At 41.9% G+C, this 23864-nt stretch overlaps 1 protein-coding gene across 2 annotated transcripts in view; it reads right to left on the reverse strand.

Moving 5' to 3' along the window:
* Positions 1–14331: 14331 nt before the first annotated feature.
* The window catches only part of LOC126175168 (enolase-like), a 28041-nt gene continuing 18508 nt past the window's right edge, over positions 14332–23864 (reverse strand). For both annotated transcript variants that reach the window (XM_049921758.1, XM_049921757.1), the window contains exons 5-7: positions 18921–19283; positions 14963–15383; positions 14332–14885 (exon numbers count right to left, since the gene is read on the reverse strand). In XM_049921758.1, the coding sequence (XP_049777715.1) occupies positions 14763–14885; positions 14963–15383; positions 18921–19283 (907 nt within the window). In that variant the 3' untranslated portion in view covers positions 14332–14762. The remainder of the gene's footprint in view (positions 14886–14962; positions 15384–18920; positions 19284–23864) is intronic.

Genomic DNA, 23864 nt, shown 5'->3' on the forward strand with positions numbered 1-23864 from the left:
AATGTGAACAAATTTTCTACTACATACATCAAAAAAAGCTTTGCATCCTCTCAGTTCCCAGAACTTCTGAAGATAGATGTTGACTGTGGATATTGTATCACAGACGTAGTCCCTTTGACTGTTCAGAGATGTCGCTAAACCCGCCCAAAGATGTAAACAACCATGCATGAGCAGCATGAGCAGCCCCAATTAGACGGAGAGAGTCCGACAGCCGATGAGTTCCAGTCATTCCACCAGGAAGGAGGTACACGGCTCGTGTTGTTTGTAGTTCAACCATGCCTACACTGTCAATACCGCGGTTCGATCGCGTCCGCCTTGTTATTTTGTGCCAGGAAGGGCTCTCAACACGGGAAGTGCCCAGGCGTCTCGGAGTGAACCAAAGCGATGTTATTCGGGCATGGAGGAGATACGGAGAGACAGGAACTGTCGATGACATTCCTCTCTCAGGCCGCCCAAGGGTTACTACTGCAGTGGATGACCGCTACCTACGGATTATGGCTCGGTGGAACCCTGACAGCAATGCCACCAAGTTGAATAATGCTTTTCGTGCAGCCGCAGGACGTCGTGTTACAACTAAAACTGTGCGCAATAGACTGCATGATGTGCTACTTCATTCCCGACGTCCATGGTGAGGTCTGTCTTTGCAACCACGACACCATGTAGCGCGGTATAGATGGGCCCAACAACATGCTGATTGGACCGTTCAGAATTGGCATCACATTCTCTTCACCGCTGAGTGTCGCATATGCCTTCAACCAGACAATCGTTGGAGACGTCTTTGGAGGCAACTCGGTCAGGCTGAACGGCTCAGACACACTGTCCAGCGAGTGCAGCAAGGTGGAGGTTCCCTGTTGTGTTGGGGTGGCATTATGTGGGGCCGATGTACGCCACTGATGGTCATGGAAGGCGCCATAATGACTGTACGTGAATGCCACCCTCCGACCGATAGTGCAACCATATCGGCAGCTTATTGCCAAGGCATTTGTCTTCATGGACGACAATTCGCGTCCCCATCGTGCACATCTTGTGAATGACTTCCTTCAGGATAATGACATCGCTCGACTAGAGTGGCCAGCATGTTCTCCAGACACGAACCCTATCGACGTGCCTTGAATAGATTGAAAAGGGCTGTTTATGGACGGATGTGGCCCACCAACCACTCTGAGGGATCTACGCCGAATCGCTGTTGAGGAGTGGGGCAATCTGACCAACAGTGCCTTGATGAACTTGTGAATAGTATGCTATGACGAATACAGCCATGCATCAGTGCAAGAGGACGCCCTGCTGGGTATTAGAGGTACTGGTGTGTACAGTAATCTGGACCACCACCTCTGAAGGTCTCGCTGTATGGTAGTACAACGCGCAATGTGTGGTTGTCATGACCGATAAAAAAGTCGAAAATGATGTTTATGTTGATCTCTGTTCTAATTTTCTGTACAGATTCCGGAACTCTTGGAACAAAGGTGATGAAAAACTTTTTTTGATGTGTGTGTATTAGAAAACGCAGATTTGTGTAGTAGTATTTGTGTTGATTTGTGTGCGTCTGGTGAATGAGCTCGTATTTTTCGGCGGCATGGGGTAAATTTTTGCTCTTTGATTTCACTTGTTATTAACTAATCCAGTGGCGAGGGCATTGATAAAACACTGAACACAAACAACACGGCACTCAACACTGACAGAAAACTTCACTGATGCACTTTGTCGGTTTTGCTGGGACGACTGGCGGGCGCGGTGGCTGCAGCGGTGAGTGGCAGGGGGGGGGGGGGGGCTTGGCTTGGGCCGCCATCCTCCCTCAAGCTGGGCTCCGTCCATGGTGGGCGGGCAGGCGGTGACGTCAAGGCTCTCTGAAACGCTACATAGGGCGATTTCGAAAATTCTGTTTTGTGCTTTTTGGATCCCATAACGTCTTTTTGGTTCTGTTCTATTACTGCATACACTGGTTGGCCCAAAATCCATGTGGTGGTTTGTTTCTTTGATCTGGGGAATGATTTTATGTCTGGGACGGTTAATAGTTCGATGTTTAACGGTTCTGGTGTACTTCTGTGCCTGCTGTTGTGGCCGTGCGGTTCTAGGCGACTCAGTCTGGAACCGCGTGACCGCTACGGTCGCAGGTTCGAATCCTGCCTCGGGCATGGATGTGTGTGATGTCCTTAGGTTAGTTAGGTTTAATTAGTTCTAAGTTCTAGGCGACTGATGACCTCAGAAGTTAAGTCGCATAGTGCTCAGAGCCATTTGAACCATTTTTGTACTTCTGTTTATCTGTGCCAGCTTAAAATTGTTCAGATGGCTCTGAGGACTATGGGACTTAACATCTGAGGTCATCAGTCCCGTAGAACTTAGAACTACTTAGACCTAACTATCCTAAGGACATCACACACATCCATGCCCGAGGCAGGATTCGAACCTGCGACGTAGCGCTCGCGTGGTTCCAGACTGAAGCGCCTACATCCACTCGGCCACACCGGCCGGCTGTGCCAGCATAGTTTTTGATGTCTCCAATATTTGTTTCGTTTTTCCACATTGGAAACGATGTTCCCAGGTGTTGCTTGGATTATAAATGTGACATTTTCGTGATAGTCTGAGGTGAATTGCTGTTAATCTTTCATTTGTAGGTACAGTGTTGTTCACTGCCTTGTAAGATGCATTCGTACTGAGTACACCTTAGTGTAGATTGAGCCATACTTGTCTCCAATAGTGCTCAGGTATCTTTGATTCTATCTTGTTCCGTTGCTCCTCTCCTCTCAGTTCTGCATAAAGCTCCTTGGTCGTCCTCGTTCTTGGATCTTCTGTTGTGTATAATACTTAACCTTTTTGTACAAAGTATTCTTTCAGGTATTTTAGTTTGTAGGGTATGGTTGTTACGTTCACTGGTGCTTTTTCTGAGGCTGGCCGGTACGTATTTATTAGAGCGGCTGTCAGGCTGTTTTGGTTGTTCCCTGCTATGGTGTTCAAGCGGTGTATCAGCAGTGCGGCGCATTTTCTCTCGACGTCGTGGTTGCATACCGTGCACCAGAGGAGGTAATGTATTGCTTCTTCATTGGATCTTGCTATTTCCTTTCACGGGTGGGGCACCTGGGAGAGGAACCACACTTTAGACAGGGGTTGCTCGTTAATGAGAATCGCCTTCTGGAATAGGTCCAGCTCTCTGTGGTCATCCGTTCTGGCGAGACCTCTAATTGCTTGCAACACTTTCCTCCAATTTTGTGCCATCATTTTCGTCAGGTACGAGTGTAGTTTCAGTCCAAGGCCCTTATGCATTTCGACAGCTTTGTACCAGGTACTTCTCTCGTGTAGCTTTTCGCTGCCAATCGGTAATAGGGCAGTCTCGTTTTTAAACGCGATTGCTGGCTTTCTCGGCGTGTTCCATTGATGGACTCTTCTCAGGTGATCAGTCGAGTGGTGATGTCGTCTTGTCGCAACGTATCGGTGAGTTTCGCACCCATTATTCTCAAGCGAGAATGATGGTTACAAAACTCACCGAAATGTTGCGACATGGCAACGCCACCACTCGGCTAATCATCGGAAAAGAGTTAATCAAATTTTTGTTCTTCTTTATTTTGGCTCCTGCTGATTGTCCGAATGGTTGAAGGAAGTAGTTTGCTTTGTTGAGGTCCTCTTTGTCTCCCACAAGGAAACCAACGTCGTCAGCGCACGCCTTGCATTTTAGCACAGTGCGACGTGATTCCTGCTGTGGTGTCATCCATTTTTCTTAGCACAAGGTCCAGTGCGATGGTGGACAAACTCGTCGAGAGGGGGCATCCTTGCCTTACGATCTCTGTATTGGTTGGATTTGAACCAGCGAACCATGAACTGCAGTAAGTTGTTAATCTATTTCGCTACCAATTCCGCTATACATCCAATGTGTATTTGTGTCTCACGTGAAGCTGTACAGTCCCTCGGAAAACTTCAAAACTGATTATCTCTGGAAATTTGTAAAAAACGTTATGAACAAATTATTTCTCGGCACGTTCTAACCGTGTTTTACTACGGTACAGGAAGCAGCCTCAGCCATTTTCATACTGCGTGTTAACAGGGCGACAATCAGATCACAAGAGTGCAGAGGCCATGACTGAAAATAATTTTTGAAATAAAAACTATGTAGCTAAAGTGTGATTAAGAAAAATGTTGATGACTGTTAATACATTTGAATATCTTAAAGTTTTATTTAGCGTAACTTAGTAATAAAACACTTGTGGAAAATGAAAAAAGAACACTTTGACACAAGTGACTAAAGAATGTCATACTTGCACAGGACACTACGAAAGGGCAGTTAACGCGATGATCAAATGCACAGCGTTGCTTACAAGCCAAGAGCCGCGTTATCAGTTGTGGAATAATCAAGCTTCGCAGCAGTTGTTCATCTCCAAAGCCAGTAGCAGCCAGTTGTCTCTGACTGTAACATTGTTAGCATCCCGCGACGGCGTGGACGTGAACCGTTTGAGCAGTTGACGGAGTTGGAACTGGTGGGGTCTGAGGGATGCTGGGTGGTTATACCACAGAATTGCGCAACACGCGCGGCGAGAGGTCGTTGAAGACGGCTGCAGGTCATCAGCGGTGTCTGTTCTTTCGGGCATGTCCGAAAGAACATACACCATATCCATAGAAGTATATAGATTTGGCAACACCGACCATGACCTTCTTCTTCTGTGCGGATGCACACATATTCCCCGAATTCTTACGGGATTTGGTAAGAATGTCTTTCACGAGTAATGAGTGTGCTGGGATGAGACACTACGAATGTAGTTTGTGGACATACAAGGTGAGAATGTGGGTCTCGCGGGAGGCGTGCGCGAGATAGTCCCTGCAGTCGCTCTATCCTCTGTGCCCTCGGTGTCTCAAATGGATAGAGCGTCTGCCATGTAAGCAGGAGATCCCGGGTTTGAGTCCCGGTCAGGGCACATATTTTCACCTGTCCCCGTTGATATATATCAACGTCCATTTGCAGCTGAAGGTATTAATGTAATTCTAATTTCGTCTTAGAGACACTGTTGCTCCGGGTGTATCACCGAGGACCATTCACAACCATCCCTGTGAAGTAGGGCTACGATCCTGCATGCCTTAAGGCGTCTTCCACTCACAACCCAACATCGTGCAGCCCGTCTCCAGTTGTGTCGCGATAGACGCTTATGGAATGGCGAAAAAAGACTTATCTTCAAATGGGAATCACTTCTGCCTTGGTGTCAATGATGATCATTTGCATGTGTGACATCATGCAGGTGAGTTCCAACCTCTGTAGTGTATATGAGTGTGGCATACAGGGCCAACACATAGTGTGCAGAGCCATATCATACAATGGCCGTTCTATTGTGATAATTGTAGAGGAAACACTGTTCAGTGTACGATTCATCCAAAACAGTATTCAACGGATATGCTACCGTTCAAGCACCAACAAGGTGTCGTGGTTTTCCAACATGACAATTCACAGCCACATGTAACCTGTGCCACCCAACTTGCTCTCCGAGGTGTAGGTCAAGTACCCTAGCCAGCACGATCCCCATATCTGACTCCCACAGAGCATGTTTGAGTGTGGACGACATATCATCTTGCACAGTCTGCAATATCGCCAGGTATCTGATGTAATTGAGCCACCAGATGGAAACTGTAATGCAGGCCATTCCGCAAGACTACTTTCGTCACGTGCACGATCGTCTCCTTTGGAGAACTACAACTTGCATTGCTGCAAAATGAGGATCTAGAGGCTACCAGTGCCGAAATTTTACACGCCCTGTCCAATGCGCTCATGGGGCTGTCAGTGTGATTGTTTGTTGTATATGTCCTCAAGAGTGTGTCAACAAAATTTCCATCTGCTGAGTCGACGAATTCATGGTGTTCTTCTTTCACTTTCCAGTAGTGTATATCTAATACACAAGTAGGACCTACTTCCAAGAGCGTAACAATACCACTGTGTGTGTGCTACATCTTCTGACCAATCATTCCGTTTGTGTTTGTTTACATAAGGTTTATCCTTATGATGATCAGAGTATAGTACCTCTTCCCCCATTGCTAACCGCAGCCTGATGACAGACATCTCTTTCACCATCAGGATTCGGACAGTTACGCCACCAGTTCGAGCGAGATTGTGGCTCCCCATTGCAGCGTCTTTTAGGATGGTGGTTGCTGAACTCAGCATTAGGAGGAAGGAATTTATCGAATAATCGTCTGGCAGCACTGAAGGCAGAGAGAAAGACAGTTGTTTTACTCTTGTTCATTACCAAGAATGACAGTGAGAAGGAACACTAATGCCGGATACAGTGGCGAGATTGCCAAAGCTTAAATTAAGACGTGCGAAAACTTCAGGCAGAGGCGTAATAATAATGTGAAGAAACGTGAAGCTAGAAGCTGCATTCAGTTGGAGGGATTTGGGAGCGGGGCTCACCCAACTATGAGTCAAACGACATGTCATTGTAAAGCTTTACATATTTGTTAATAATTACCATTTTAGTCAGGAAAGGATAGGTATTGTACGGTTGAAGAACTGCTTTTTTTTCTTTAGCGGAACAATATTTATCGATTCGGAGACAACTGAATGCCAGCTTGAATGCCAACAGTTTTCCTTCACCATATTAGGCATAGTAATGTGTTGTGTTTTTGGTGTTTCCGTATTTTTGTCCACTCCCTCTATATAACTATCAACCCAGCATTAACAGATATCGGGCGAATCAAAGACATTGCACAGTAATGTACAAAAACTGTAAAATGAAAACACTGTGAAATTTTATCACATGCTTAGATGGGCAGACGACGACAGAAGCTGGAAATCCGGGTTTTATTATTGTTCTGAAAATACGTTGTTAAAAATCAACCATTGGTGTGGATTTTTTTCAAGAAAATGGACGATAATAGCCATTTTGTGAAATGTGCCTTGGGCAGCAAAGAATATAAAAATTCAGGGAATACGACTTATTTAAGGGACTACTGAAAAAGAAAGCCTGGGGAAAAACTAGAGAAGCTGTTTTTCATTTGAAACACCTGCTCAAAACAGCCGATGGTTAATCGATATATCAATCGTTTTAAGAAATAGTATCGATATAATCGGATATTAATAATTACCGATGTCGAAGGAAGACTAGTAGTAGTGTAGTACACTGTCGTTAACAGACGAAATCCCAGCCGTTGACGTGAAGCGCTATTGTGCAAACACTCTCACAGACCAACGATGTCACAGCCGCAGGAAGTGAGCTGCTTTTTTGAAAGTTGGTAAAGGTATCACTAATGGCACTGTTATAACATGCAGAGTTCTCAGGAATAAATGAATTAATTACCGAGTACAGAGACATGATTCCACAGCGCATTTCATACCATATCATGCCAAGTCTTAGTTCAAAGCTTAATATACAACCCTCCGCAAATGTGTCCAAAGACAAAATCCACAAGCACTGCCAGAATCATTGTAAATAAAATGTCAGTGGGTGTGAAGTAAGACAACTTTTGATGACACAAGTACACATATTTAAAGCTAGGTTTAGGGCAGTGTTTGGTAGGCAGAATCTCAACAACCATATGAACTCAATGTGTAGGCCACCAGTGTCGGGGTAGCGAGCTGCCCACCTTGTCTCTCAACCGTGCGGCAGCCTCCTCATGTGGTGCGTTTTACAGGCTCCACATCTGAATTCAGGCAGGGTGGGACATTGAACATGCTGACCTCGCACTCCATATCAATACCACTGTCTTATATACAAGTTGCTTATTGGTCTGTTGACTGTGCTGCGGGACTTCGAAGTCAAGGCCAAATTTATATCTTTGACAACCTCCCGTCCCTCCTCCCCCTGAAGTCATGGTTGTGGTGATGACAGACTGGTCTGTAGTGCCACTGGAGATCTAGGTTATGTTGCAAGGTGATAATTCTGTTAAGAGCTGGCGAAGCCAACTGATTTGAAAGCAGAAACTCTGATTGTGGTAACAAACTGACCGATAGTGCAGCCTGATGTTCACGTCGGCATAATATTGAAAAATATGAGGTGGGTCCAGTACATTACTATAAACCAAAGTCACTGCGCCAAGTGCTGTGATATTCAGGTATTACTTACTGTTGTTCAGTCTTTGACTCCACCTCACAGTTTCAAGTGCCTCTTCCAACCTGAAATCATAGGAATGACAAGTAGCAGATTTTTTGTGTATTTTTTGAGGGTATGAGTTTCATGCTGAGTTTTTGAATGAAGTCATACCACTTTAGGTTGTTAAATGTTATTTATTGTCATTGCTGTTTCGACACATGGTCACTGTCAAGCACAATATTTAACAGACTGTGGCAGTACAACATAATTCAAAATTTACCAAGTCTAAGCACCTTGCATCTACATCTGTTACAGGGACATGAGCCATGAGGTATGGGGGTTGGGAGCAGGGGTTGTGTAGGAATGGACAAATATATATACAGGGTGTTACAAAAAGGTATGGCCAAACTTTCAGGAAACATTCCTCACACACAAATAAAGAAAAGATGTTATGTGGACATGTGTCCGGAAACACTTAATTTCCAAGTTACAGCTCATTTTAGTTTCGTCAGTATGTACTGTACTTCCTCGATTCACCGCCATGGTTTCATATGGGATACTCTACCTGTGCTGCTAGAACATGTGCCTTTACAAGTACGACAACATGTGCTTCATGCATGATGGAGCTCCTGCACATTTCAGTCGAAGTGTTTGTACGCTTCTCAACAACAGATTCGGTGACCGATGGATTGGTAGAGGCGGACCAATTCCATGGCCTCCACGCTCTCCTGACCTCAACCCTCTTGACTTTCATTTATGGGGGCATTTGGAAGCTCTTGTCTACGCAACCCCATGGTCGTATTGTGGACGGCTGTGATACAATACACCATTCTCCAGGGCTGCATCAGCGCATCAGGGATTCCATGCGACATGGTGGATGCATGTATCCTCGCTAACGGAGGACATTTTCAACATTTCCTGTAACAAAGTGTTTGAAGTCACGCTGCTACATTCTGTTGCTGTGTGTTTCCATTCCATGATTAACGTGATTTGAAGAGAAGTAGTAAAATGAGCTCCAACATGGAAAGTAAGCATTTCCGGACACATGTCCACATAACATATTTTCTTTCTTTGTGTGTGAGGAATGTTTCCTGAAAGTTTGGCCATACCTTTTTGTAACACCCTGTATATTGTGTACGTTCGGGTCGACAGAAGCGTCCGATCCCACGCGTCAGCTTTGACCCGTGACGTAAGGGTGTTGTGTGTGACGTCATGACTGCACGGAGTTAGGTTTGTGAGTGTGGCATGTATGTAGTTGTCGTGTTGTGCTCTCTGGTGGTATGTTCAGGGTTTTTTCGTTTGTGTGGGGTAATGGGCTCAGTTTGCTTTTGCACATTATCCAGAATTGTTCGAGTGTTGGCTGTGTTTGTAGTGGAATTCGTTTCAGTGAGTTAACGATTTTGTGTGAAGGTTAATTTAGTGTTGTTCACTGTATGTCTTGTGGTAATTTTAGTAAAATTAATCGGTTGTTGTTTTTGTTCAGGAATGGATATGACAGATAAAATTAACAGTGCACAGGTCAAGGGAAGTGTTCGATCCCAATATGTGGCTGTGTATGTTGGTATCAGGAGATGTTTTTGAGCTATATAGGCCAAGGGAAGCGTTTGATCCTAATTTGTGGGATCGGGAGCTGCTGTTGAGCTATATAGGTCAAGGGAAGTGTCCGATTCCAGATGATATTGTGTTTAGTGGTATTTGGGGAGTTTTGTGATGGTTTTTTTTTCGTCTTTTTTTGTGGTTTTGTATGGGGGATGGGTGTCTAAATTTGTTTGTATTCAGTTTGCCCCCACCTAAAAACACCCCATTTCCCGCACTTGTCCCGTTAGTGTCATTAAGCTTTTTGTGGAAAGTGTGTGTGTGTTTGTTTTTCGATGTATTTTCGTCCTCATAATATGTACGTACCGACTTTATATGTGCCATATTGGAATCGTGATTTATGGTCGTTTCCGCCATATTTGTGACATCATGTGTCAAAGCAGACGGGCAGGATCGGACGCTTCTGTTTCCGTAGGTTCAGTGGGCAACAGAATACCACAGTGTACAGGGTGGGAATGATAGTGGGTTGGACATTTCTGGGCACAGTGAGAGGCAGGCAGAACTCTAACAGAGAATGCAATTCATTTGCTCTAGTTCTGTGTGGTACTGAGTCACAAGGGGATGATGCTCTTCTGTGGGCAGATGCCAGGTCTCTGGGAGGTGAGTGGTGACTGGAGAGATAGGGTGCAGGGCATCTTTTTCTGTACACGGTCGGGAGGGTAATTATGGTCTCTAGAGGCCTCAGTGAGACCCTTCGTGTATTTCAAGGGGGAATGCTCATCACTACAGATGCAATGGTCATGGGTGGCTGTATGGAAGGGTCTTCTTGGTATGGAATGGGTGGCAGCTGTCAAAGTGGACGTTGGTAGGTTTGATATGGACAGATATAACGACGTAGCCATCTTCTGGGGTGAGGTCAACATAGAGGAATGCAGCTTGTTAGGTTGAGGAGTACCAGGTGAAGTGAATGGAGGTCAAGGCCTTAAGGTTCTGGAGGAACATGGATAGGGTTTCCTCACCCTCAATTCAGATCATGAAGATGTCATCAATGAATCTGAACCAGGTGAGGAGTTTGGTATACTGGATGACTAAAAGGTTTCTTCTAAATGGCCCATGAATAGATTGGCATGAGATGGTGCCGTGCGGATGCCCATTGCTGTACCCCAGATTTGTTTGTAGGTGATGCCTTCAAAAGAGAAATAATTGTGGATGAGGATGGAAATGGTCATGGCAACTAGGAAGAAGGTTGTAGGTTTGGGATCTGTCGGATATTGGTAAAGATACCGTTAAATAGTGGGAAGGCCATGGGCACTGGGGATGTTAGTGTAAAGGAAAGTGGCGTCAATAGAGACGAGCAGGGCATTGTGTCGTAAAGGAACAGGAACCGTGAAGAATCAGTGGAGGAAATGGTTGGTATCTTATATACATTCCAATGAAGGTCTTTTTGGCCAAAAGCTTACTTCTTTGACAGTCATTTTATTGTGCCTATCTGCATGTCAACATCTCTGTTACCTGGTAAGTAGCAATATACCCTTTTTGTAATATGGTCATTATTCCATCCTGGATTTTCCAGTTTCAGATGGTATTCCAAAGCTCTTAAATTCTGATTCTAATACTTGAGCTCCTATCTCTTCTATACCGACTCCTGCTTCTTCTTCCATCACATCATCAAACAAGTCTTCTCCCTCATATAGGCCTTCAATGTACTATTTCCACCTATTCACTCTCTCCTCTACATTTAAGAGAGGATTTCCCTTTGCACTCTTAATTTCACCAAACTCTGTTGACTTTTCTATATGCTAAGTCAGTTCTTCCGACAATCACATCTTCACATTTTTTATGCAGCCATTTCATCTGAGCTACCTTGCACTTCCTATTTATTTCATTTGTAAGCAACTTACTTATTTCTGTGTTCATGAACATTTTTGTATTTACTTCTTTCATTGATCAACTGTGTATTTGTTCTGGTACCCACAGTTTCTTCCCTATTTGTATCTACTTTTTCTTTCCAAATTCTGTGACTACCCATTTTGGATGTGACCCTTCAACTGAACTGCCAACTGGGCTATTCATTATCACAATATCTAAGCCCCAGAGAACTTCAGCCATATCTCTCCATTCCTTAGTACTTCCACATCCCACTTCTTTGGGCATTGATTCTTCCTGCCTAGTCTCTTGGAGTTCAGTGTACTTTTCATCATTACTAAATTGTGATCCAATTTCACATCTGCTCCTGGGTATGAGTTACAATCCAATATCTGATGTTGGAATCTCTGTGTAACCATTATGTAATCTAACTGGACTATTCCTGTACTTCCTGGCTTTATCAAGTATATCTCCTCTTCTTATGGTTCTTGCACAGAGTATTCACTATTACTAGCTGAAATGTATCGTAGAACTCAGTCTTTCTCCTATCTCGTTCCTAGTCTGCCATAACCCTTTCTTCTACTCGTTCCCCTACAACTGCATTCCATTCCTCCATGAATATTAGATTTTCATCTCCTTTACATACTGAATTACTCATTCAGTATCCTCATGGTACTTTATCTGTCGATCTTCAACTTGCAACATAGGCATGTATACCTGAGCTATCATTGTCGGTGTTTGTTGTCGATTCTGATGAGGCTAACCTTATCACCGAACTGTTCACAGTAACCAACTCTCTGCCTTAACTTCCAATTCATAATGAATCCTACTCCAGCTACACCGTTTTCTCCTGCTGTTGATATTACCCTATACTCACCTGACCAGAAATCCATGTCTTCTTCCCATTTTACTCCAGGTTTATGCCAATAATATTTAAGAACAGGTAAACTCAGAACTAAGACGGCTCTTGGTGACAAACTAATTTAAAAGAAAGTAAACAACTTTGAAGACAGATTCTGCAGAAAGATCTATAAGTCATATGAACCTGGATCCAGAGAAATGGGTTGTTGGCAAATGTGGAGATGAATCCTCTCATTAGCTTCTGATATAGCAAGAGTGGTATAAGATACAAGTACAAGCCAATATCTGACAACATCTCAGTAGGCCAATAATGCCGATACCTGTCAGCCTGAGAAATTATGTTGGTGACTACAAATGGAGAGACAGTAAACGAGGCACATAAATCTCTGTGCATGTGTATGAGGATTCTGAAGGGAGCAAGGTAGAGTCCAAAGCAGGAGGAGAGCCAACATGTCTCTTAAGAACCCAGTTGGAGTATGCTGCAAGGATATGTAATTCCCGGCAAAGATACCTATAAAATCAGATAAAATGAGTGTAATGGAGGTCAGCCAGATACATAACAATAGAGCAAGTAGTATTAATTGAAATGGGCAGGTATCACACAAAGAATTTAACAAGCATATGTGGGTGAAGGGGCATGGGAAGATACAGAACAAAGATTGTTTACTAGTGAAGCATGTAACACAAGGAAAGACTATCAGTACAAAATATATGTGCCATCATGGAACAACAAAGCACATAAATGCTCTTATGTTGGCAGAGTAGAACAAATTACCAGGGGATATCCTCAAACCCATTCCTAGTACACATCACTAAATTTAAATACCTGGTACAACAGTGTCAAAACATGAAAGATTTGAGCTATTTATTGCAATACTTTTATCATCTGCAAATAAAACAAAATCTCCATCTGGCAATGCAACTCACGAGAAATCACCAAAGCATGCAAGAGAAAGCAATGGCATTAAGATGGACAACTGTGGGACACTACACGTAATTACCTCCTAAAGTGATGACACACAGCTTAATTCACCTACACCATCTGTTTCTTGTTTTTGAGACATGATTGACTATTTTGCATCATAGCCAGTGAAATCTTAGTTTTCTAATTTATGCTAAAGGATGGTATTTGCACAGTCAGTTGCCTTTAGAAAATCACAGAAACTACCTGCAGCTTGTAATTTATTACCTAACAAATTAAGTACAGTCTCACTATATGTGCAAATAATGCTTTAATATCAGAACCCTTCAGAAATCAGAACTATCTAACAATGTTATTTGTGTTCAGGTGCCACCTGAACATTATCGATTCTTTGTTGTCCACAGTCCAACAAGCCTCCGACTTAAGATTCTGAAGAATACAATATTTTGACAACTTTTTTGGTTATGTTCATTTACATGTAGATTGAAACCAGGAAATATTTTCATTGCCTGACAAGTTTTTGCAGCAGAAAGCAAATATCTTGGATTATGACCAAACATATCTGTAATTATACCCATCCATCCATTGTATCTCTCTCTTCCAATATGAACCATGCAGGGGATTGGCAGGCTAATGTTGAGAGTATAGCCATGAGGCTTGCTTAGATAAAGACTGTAGCCTGTAAAATACAGATATGGACCCTAGTTCAGTAAAGTTTTAAGATCAGGTGGTTGGACAAATACTAGGTCATGATAAGTTATATTGGTGCATCTGAATTTTCTGAGTAATGTGACTAGTACTACATTTATGATTGTGACAACTGAGTTCACAGCTCCTTTTATGTGGGCTGTAACAGCTCCCCCCTGTCATCACTATAGGTGGGTAATGTGCCCCTCCCCAACTGGTGGGTCAGGTGCCCTGCCCTTCCTTTCTGAACTCAACCAATCCTCTCTTTGAGGAAGGAACTCAATTCTGAAAGGTAGGTAGCACACCACTTATGTGTCCGACAGCTGCTGCCTCATGCTGTCTCAGTTTATTGGTTTATCTTCAACATTCCACAATGTCACAGTAATGACTTTCAATGGATGCAGTGTTTCTCAACTACTGTTCTGCATATCTGTGATAGCTGTTATTTATGAATAAGAAATCATAAATAGTTTTATCTTTTATTGTCAGAATTTCACATTCACATACACTTTAGTTTCTTAAGGGAGTGTACAAAGGAACACTGAGGTGTTATAAATATTGCCACTACAAATAATAAACATTTATCAACTTCTTACATTCAGTTATACACTTCTCACTGATGACATTCAAGATAGTATATTCATCTGCTCACTTTACAACAGAAAACTAGTCGTACAGGAATGAACACCACATTGCAACAAAATGGAAATGTCAACAGAAAATGTTTTACATTCCCCTATAGATCTGATAATTCTCACTCTAAACATACTGTTCAGTTAACAGTTTTCCCCATACAACTATTGCTAACACCTCAAGTTTTAGTGATTCAATAAATAGGGCAGTACATTTCCTGAAAGCCAACACATCAAATTGCTCAAACGGGCATAAGGAAACCTTTAGACAGGATTGCGAAAATTCTTGCCGGCATACTTTGCAGCAGATCCCAGCTCTTCTTCAATGCGCAGCAACTGATTGTATTTGGCCAACCGCTCCGAACGACATGGAGCACCTGTTTTAATCTGTAATGAAACAGAAATGTATAGCTCTCTGATATTTTTAATTATATCACAAATGTGCTCTCAGACTGTACACATACCTGTCCTGTACAGAGACCTACAACAAGGTCAGCTATGAATGTATCTTCTGTCTCCCCAGATCTATGAGAGACCATTGTGCCCCAACCATTGGACTTTGCCAAAAGGTGTGCTTGTATACTTTCTGTCACAGTACCAATTTGGTTTACTTTCAGCAACAAGCAGTTGCAAGCTTTCTTTTCTGCAGCCAGGGCAATACGTTTTGGGTTAGTAACTGTTAGATCGTCTCCAACAATTTGAATCTTGACTTGTGATGTAAAATGGGTCCAAGCTTCAAAATGATCCTGATCAAATGGATCCTCAATAGATACAATTGGGTATTCCTTGATAAATTCAGTATACAATGCTGCAAGCTTTTCCATGCTCAGCCACTGGCTTTTATCAGAGTTAGGGTTCTTGAAATCCAGGTCATAAGAGCCATCCCTGCAAAACAAAATTCATACAGACATCATAAAATGGTACTGCTTTGTAAAATCAGGCATGAAACAGCAGTATTTGTTACTACAGAATATCATTTCTGGACGTTCTTTTTACTTTGCGAAGGATATTAAATTATAAAGTTAAGAGAAAATAAATTTACTTTGCACTCTTGCTACTTTTAAGTACTCTGTGTTTAATTTATTTAACAGGAAATTAATGTAATACAAGAGACCAGCTCTGTTGCTGAGGGATTGCACTGTTCCTCTAAATAGTCAACATTTAAGACTGTTGATGTTTAGGAAATGGAGAGTTACAGAAAGTCACTCAGAACCCTTGAGCAGGGGAGACTTACCAGATGGGATGAGAAGGAAAGACTGACTGTTGCGGGCAGTACTGGTACTGCATGATATTTGAAAACCTGATAGCTTAAAGGTGGAAGATCAGGTAATAAACGAGAGAGAGAGAGAGAGAGAGAGAGAGAGAGAGAGAGAGAGAGAGAGATATGACTGACAAAACAACATGCAGGAGTTGATAAAAGTGTAAAGCTATGTGCATTATACATGGTATATAGATGAGTTGTGGGGGAGGAGGGGGAGGGAAGAGAAAAAGACAAGTCAGAAAATAAGATATAGAAACTGAAAGGAAAAGTTACAGGGGGGGGGGGGGGGGGGAATTGCGAGACTGATGAAATCAATGTAAATTAGGCTAAGTACATGATGAGAACCATGGACATTTTGTAATACCAGTTCCCACCTGCAGTTCTTAGAAACTGCTGTCAGGAGGAAGAATCCAGATGGTACATGTGGTGAAACAGGCACCAAGGTTCATGACTGTCATATTGTAGAGGATGCTCTGCAACAGGATATTGTGTGTTGCTAGTATTCACCCTCTGACTATGCCCATTGGGCACAATGTTTCATTTACCAGGTGGCTCTCCCTTTTATAGTATGTGCTTTGCCAGTTACATAGTTGGTATAGGTGGTGGTAGGAGGATGCATAGGGCAAGTCTTACAGTGGGGCAGACAGGGGTAGGAGTCACAGGGTAGGAAATGTGTGCATAAGGGATCTGGCATTACAACATGTTCTTGGTTCCACCACCCATCTATTCTTAATTTACATTAATTTCCTTGGCTACAGCATTTTTTTTCAGTAATTATACCTTTTCTTCACTCCCTTTTAGTTTTCTATATCTTTTCATTATCTGATTTTTTCCCCACACCCTAGCTCACTGATGTACCATGAGTAATGTACTTAGTTTTCTATTCTGATTAACTCTTGCATGATGTTTTGCTAGTAATCTCCATTTTGGTTATTACCCATTTTTCACCTTTAAGCTCTCAGGTTTTCATATCTCCTCCAGTGCTGTCCATAGCCATTAGTCTTTCTGTCTCATCCCATCCAGTAAGTCTCTCCCTACTCTATGTTCTGGGTGACTATTCTGCAACACTACCCATTTCTTAAACCTCACTAGTTTTTTTCCTTCGTCCCTTTTACATCCTCTTCAACCCTTCCACCAGAAGGAACCACTAGTTTCAAAAGCTTGCACAATTCCATAACTATTCAATGTTTTCTCCTACTGCTTGGTGGGCAGACAGTTTACCTATCCAATTATATCTTCAAAAATTGATTATATTGCTCATATATTTTCTAGTAAATATTATTTAAAAGAAAGAGCCAGCTAATTTGGATATTGTTAAAATGTTTACAATTTGAAAAAGATACTACATAAAAGCTAAGTCTCCAATGAATAAATTTTACATGATTATTTGAACAAAGTAACACCTTTTGTCTCATGATGAAGTCATTGAAATTATTTCTTGTAAATTTAGTTTTTTGAGAAGGTCTTACTGAATTCTGCTCACCTTAACTTTGAACGACATCTTATCCAAATGTTAGTGGCTCTGAAAATCATGGACTTTGCACTAATATTAATTTCAATTAATGCTTATAGCACTCCGTTCCAGTGTTGCCCAATGGGGCAAGGGCACCGCAACCTGCACATCATCGCACTCACGGCAGGTGCAGATCGTGTATGTCACAATCTCTTGCATTCTGCACATGCGAAGGCTCTTTGGTCACTCCCGTGTGCATGCACTACCGTGTATACTATGGGCTGTCTGCAAATCTGCCCTTATGTCAGCCGTTTGCCCACCCCCACCTGGCTATCCCAGGTGGGCATGCAAGCTGGATCAGCCAAGACTATAGCAATGCTATATGTGTAGCAACCTTGCAATATTTTTCTCCCCAATGAGTAAGCAATAAATGGACCAAATTATGGCTGCAATTTCTCAGAGTGTTCCAAAGTTATGATGGCAAGCACACATATTGTTATATACAAATGTGTAATACAAAGTGTATCCAAGCAATTACTATTATTAACACTTTATTACTTCAAATTAATACTAAATTTAATGAAACTTCTGGAAGTCATGTGAGTGGAGGTAGAATATTGGCTTTAAGGGCAAGGGCAAGGAACTTTAATGTGTATTGATAGAACAAGGTAATAATAGTACACTAGTTGTGGTGGTGGGAAAAGGGGGGAGACTGAGAATCTATACACACTACTAAATCAAGGTCCCCCCTGACTTGTTTTTCTGTATGCATGTTTGTAAAGGCTAATCTCTGGAACTATTTGTAGGGATTTTGATACTTTTTCACTAGCAGACAACCTGACATATGAGGAAGGTTGTGTATATAAATTTATTATCCTATTGCCAGACCAGTTGTCTGACAGTAGATATCTTGTGCAACCCATATGAAGCTGGAGCCAGCTCAATTTTTTTAGTTATTAACACTTTGCAGTCGACACCTACAAAAATACAAGGATGGTTAGCATGCCCGATAGACTGCCACCATAATTCAATGAGTGCACTTTATCACTGTTCTGCTGTCTGCATATTCTTATTACCTGTCTAATGGGGCTCTTCAGTGGTACTGTAGATCAAGAATTGATTGCTGGATGATGAGAGCACACTGAAGAAGCAAGTTACACTATCAAAGTGGAAGGGAGTTGCTCTCAATGAAATGATTAGTGTGCTCTTAAGAGTAGCAATATGGTGACTGGGAAAGTCAATACCAAGCAACCAGTATAGTGAGTGGAAAGTTCGACTATGTTACTTACACTGCTTGAAAGTTTATCATACAAAGCAGGAAAAAGTTTCACAGGTCCTCAAATAAGACTACAATACACAAGACAAGCTTTATGATCCATTATTAAATATTAGGTTTAAAAGAAGCATGTTGGTTCCTGAAAAGATTGTGTTAATGTACAGTTTATCAATTTTCTTCTTTTCAAAAAACAAAATTACAGAAAAAATAACATTATGGAAGTAAATTGATTCAAAAGTATAACACACCACTCTAAATTAGGAAGTCTGAATTTTTTATTAATGTAAATATTAATATATTATAGACTTTCTAAGAGCTATTATAGCAAAAATTATGGTCACTAAAAGAGAGATTTTCCAATGTAAGTTTCAGTGTTACAGATCAGGGCTCAGTGTTTGAGTCACACACACACAAAAATGAATATTATCTTACTTGTAAAATTCTGATGCTGCAACATCCATCCCAATCTCTACAAGACCAGTATAGCCTGCTTTCTCAATAGCTTCTGAAATGAGAGCAAGGGCATCCTTATTGTTCAGAATATTAGGTGCAAAACCACCTTCATCTCCTACAGCTGTAGCATCGAGACCAAAACGGCTCTTGATGACACTCTTCAGGTTGTGATACACTTCAGTACCAATTTTCATGGCCTCTGTGAAACTCTTTGCACCTGTTGGTAATATCATAAATTCTTGCATAGCTAACTTGTTGCCAGCATGGCTCCCACCATTAATGACATTGAAAGCTGGCACAGGTAGCAAGACATCAGGGTAGCCTGCAAGGTCCGCAATGTGCCTAAAATAGTAAGACATAAAAATTAGTATCTCAGTTTACAGATTTTTTTCTAGAAAAAGCAACCTAATTTTCATCACATTCATCACATCTCATTAAAAAAAAAAATTGAGAGTTCACAGCATGCACTTACTGTTCTTCCCTTGAAGCCAAGATTTTATTTACAAAACAGATGAATTTAGTTACAGGTTCCACAGAGCATATGCAAAATACACAGATAGGCCACATAACTAAAAAGTGACTCATTAATATGACTTCTAGAGTCAACTGATACTGCAAGTATGACTCATTATGAGACAGAGCAGGCAGTAAGTGGTATATTTACTTTGTTTTGTTTTCTGCAAATAGCATATGTTATGTTATTTGCACTAATACAATAAGCATATCTGGGAGCCAACATGCAGTCATTAATCATTTTGCTCAATACTGGCACACGTACATTAAACAATACAGGTAATGTTGCAAAATGGGATAGTCGGCGTTACAAGTTATAAGTTCAAAATGGTTCAAATGGCTCTGAGCACTATGGGACTCAACATCTTAGGTCATAAGTCCCCTAGAACTTAGAACTACTTAAACCTAACTAACCTAAGGACATCACACACACCCATGCCCGAGGCAGGATTCGAACCTGCGACCGTAGCAGTCCCGTGGTTCCGGACTGCAGCGCCAGAACCACACGGCCACCGCGGCCGGCACAAGTTTTAAGTTGCAATATTTCTGAAGCGTACATTTGTGAGCTTGTGCTCTATGGTTCTGTAGTGAAACTGTACAAGTAAATCATAAGTGGATTAACAGGGCCATTACGGAAACAGCTGAGATGACCATTATGGAAACAGCTGAGATCCACGTGCCACGTATGTGGGGGGGGGGGGGGGGGGGGGGGGGGGGGCGATAGAAGACGAGCTTTTTTTCTCCGCCCCGAGTTTCGACCACTGCATTTTCATACATTATCCAACGAAGTAAATACAAATTCCGTATTGCTCATCTACGAATGTAGCAGAATTTCAATGTACTACGAAAATCCAACTGGCAAGAATGTTTGGGATGTTTGTTAATATGGCCAACTCTACGTTCTGAATTTTTTCCTGCCTGTGAGAAGAGACGGTTGCTAATAGGAACCTGATGAAATGTGAATCACAAGCATTATTCTCTTCACCATGAGAATAATACGAATATAAACATTTTGCCATGTATTCTTTCGTGTTTGCTGCTATCTCGTTTAAATCCTGTCTGCCTAATAAACTACGAAACTAGAGTGAGACAACAGCAAACGCGGAAGAATATACATATCGTGTCATGTTTATATTCGTATTATTCTTATGCCTAATAGTGATACAGCCAGAAATGAAGCACAGCAACTGACTAGATTTTTAAATCTAAGATGACTAATTTCTGTGCAGAATTTGATGAACTAAAGAAGCGGCCGCAAAGATTTTCAAACGGAGAAAAATTTTCGCCTAACTCTCGTTCAGAACATGTTCTATCATACGCAGTCTATTATTTGGTTCTTGTTGATCATTATCAAAGAAAGCAGCTGTGTAAGTAACAACAAATAGCAGTCTCTTGCCATTGTTTCGCTAATGAGACGATTCCTCTATCTTATTTTTTTAATTGTAAGCGGCGGTAGTGCGCACTAAAGGAAGCCATGCTGCGAGCGGCGACAGGCCACAAACACTCATTATCAGAATGTGACAAACAATGCATGACACAGTACAGTAATGCATTTTCAGCTTTGAATGACGTAAACACTTATAACAAAGAGAACGGCACTTATCAGATCAAAGAAAAATAAGCAATCAATTCAAACCAGACGAAGCACGTGAAAAAGGAAGGGAACCCGTATAGATACGGACAGAGCACCTGACGCATAGCAATGGCTACCTGGTAAAGCTTAACTGCTAAGCTTACGACTCTAACCAAACTACTATAGCTGTATCGTCATTCATTCGACCTAAATCGTGTCTCATATTACAATGGACCAACTTTGTTTCGATTTGGAGGTGCGGCCTAAAACTTTTCTCTCCCCTTGAATTTCGAGTCTCATTTTTCAGGTGCGGCTTAGATTCGAATAAATACGGTAGTCTTTGTTTCTTTGTTCACATGCTTCTGCAAAGAAGTGAACTGTATGTGTGTATTTTGCTGTGTAGACTAGTGGTTAGAAAATTAATCGTAGCTGGGGGGGGCTTCCTAGAGTAAATTTTCCCGGCACCAGAAACTCTGTCATGCCACAAAGTTTTAATTTTCTGCTAGTAGAGCACACACAGTTTATATCAGTACATTCTAGTCTGAATATTTATCTCATGCACTAATTTTTTGGCGAACAGGATTTCTAATAGCAGGTATCTGTAAATAGATCAACTTCAGTAGAGAAATTTATTTCTGTTTAATAGCTTGTCGTCTCAGAGTACAGTGAGAACTCTGCACAGCAACTTTTAGTGTTACTTTATTCTCCTTTGGTAAATTTTCAAACTCAGTAGCGCCATTTGAGATCTTATATTTATTTTATACACAGTGTGATAGCTAGGGACTGTGCTTGTTGTGAGCAGATATGAGGAGAGTTGGCTGCTGTCTGTAAACAGCTGGAAGCTGCGTTGGCTACTGTCGACAAGCTTCTAACTAATGCTCAAAGTTGTGGTGATGTTGAGTGCCAGTGATGAGACCTGCGACACCTTTGGTGCCACTGGAATCCCCTGGTGACCCAGATGTTGCTGCGGAGTCTGATACGCAAGATCTGACCGATCTTTCCTCACTTCAGAGCGGGTGGCCGACAGTGGTGGGTTCGCATGTCACTGGGCAGAATGTGAAAGAGGGAGCAGGCCATGCGGCTGGCTCCCTATATCTTAGCAACAGGTATGAGGTGGTGTTGATAGCTCTGAGCCAGCAGGGATGCCTCTCCTGTTGGACGAGTGGTCGATTTTCCTGCCCAGTACGGACAAGTACAGAGGGTGAGTATGCTGATCATTGAGAGCTCCAATGTTAAGCAGGTGATGGAGCCCCCTCTGGGAGATAGCAGGAAAGGCGGGAAAGAATTACAGTGTGCGTTCGGTATGTTTGCCGGGAGGTCTCATCCGTGATGTGGAGGAGGTCCTGCCAGCAGCTATCCATCACACTGGGTGCAACTGGCTGCATGTAGTGGCAGATGTTGGCACAAATGATGCCTGCTGCTTGGGTTTTGAGGCCATCCTTGGCTCCTTTCGGTGGCTGACTGAATTGGTGAAGGCAACTAGCAACACATGTAGGGTGCAGGCTAAGCTGTCTATTTGTACCATTGTACCCAGGACTGATCGTGGTCCTCTGGTTAGGAGCAAAGTGGAAGGTCTAAACCAGAGGCTCAGAGACCCTGTGACAGTATTGGGTGCAAATTTCTCGACCTCCGCTATCAGGTGCAGAATTGTAGGGTTGTCCTTAATACGTCAGGCGTGCACTACATGCAGGAAGTGGCTACTAGGGTAGTGGAGTACATGTGCCTTGCACATGGGACGTTTAGATTAGAGAACCCCTTCCTTGGGACCAAAGATGATTTGCCTGTTAAATCAGCCACAGTGACCTCAGAGAATTTTGGTCCCCGCAGATCAGAGATAGAAAAGATTGATATGATTTTAATAAATTGCAGGTGCATCCAAGGAAAGACCCCAGAATTAGTATTGCTTACTGAAGGTTATAATGCACAGATAGTATTGGAAACAGAAAGCTGGTTGAAATCAGACATCAATGACAATGAAATCCTAAGTTCAAATTGGAATGTTTATCATAATGATAGGTTACTCGCCAATGGTGGCGGCATTTTTACTGCAGTAAAAATTTTGGTAAAATCTTGTGAGATTATCACAGATTCTGAATGTTAATTAATCTGTGTGAAATTAAGTATCAAAGAAAGGTAAAAAATGGTGATTGGATGCTTTTATAGACCACCTGGGAGAGGACCTGTAGTTGTAGAGCACTTCAGACAGAACTTGCAAAACATCTTATATTTCAGTAAGGGAGAAAGTATACAGCCATAACAAAATTTAGCAGTGTTCCAAGTCAGTTGTTGGTTGTAACAATAAAGAAAAGGAAACTGAAATCAATTTACTCTTCCACCACAGAAGTGTTTCACATATTTGCACATAGAGTTGCAAAAAAGGGGAGAGGGACTAAATTACCAGTTTAAGTATGGGACTGAGTTGAAGGTAAATATAATAAGAAACTTCATATTTGGCTAATTGCACAGGGTACTTCACCTCAAATTATATCAAAATAGTTTATGCAATGTTTTATGGGTGAAATCCACTGAAAAATTAATAAAACAAAAATAGGTTCATAATTTCACATAGAAACATGGCACAAAAGTATTACTTCCGAATATAGCTCTGAAATGTAAATACTTTTATCCAATAAGTTTGAAGATGAAGCATTGTCCGGCAATCCTTCCACCTCAAAAACGAATGAAAATGTTATGAAAGTTCGCGACTTAGTGTGATCTGATCGTAGACTTACAATTGGGGAGATGGATGATGAACTTTATTTACATTTCTATGCAGTTTAGTCAATTTTAACTGAAGACCTGAACATACGTCTAGTGTCCGCAAAATTCATTCCAAC

The sequence above is a fragment of the Schistocerca cancellata genome, chromosome 3, assembly GCF_023864275.1.
Source record: "Schistocerca cancellata isolate TAMUIC-IGC-003103 chromosome 3, iqSchCanc2.1, whole genome shotgun sequence".
Lineage (NCBI taxonomy): Eukaryota > Metazoa > Arthropoda > Insecta > Orthoptera > Acrididae > Schistocerca > Schistocerca cancellata.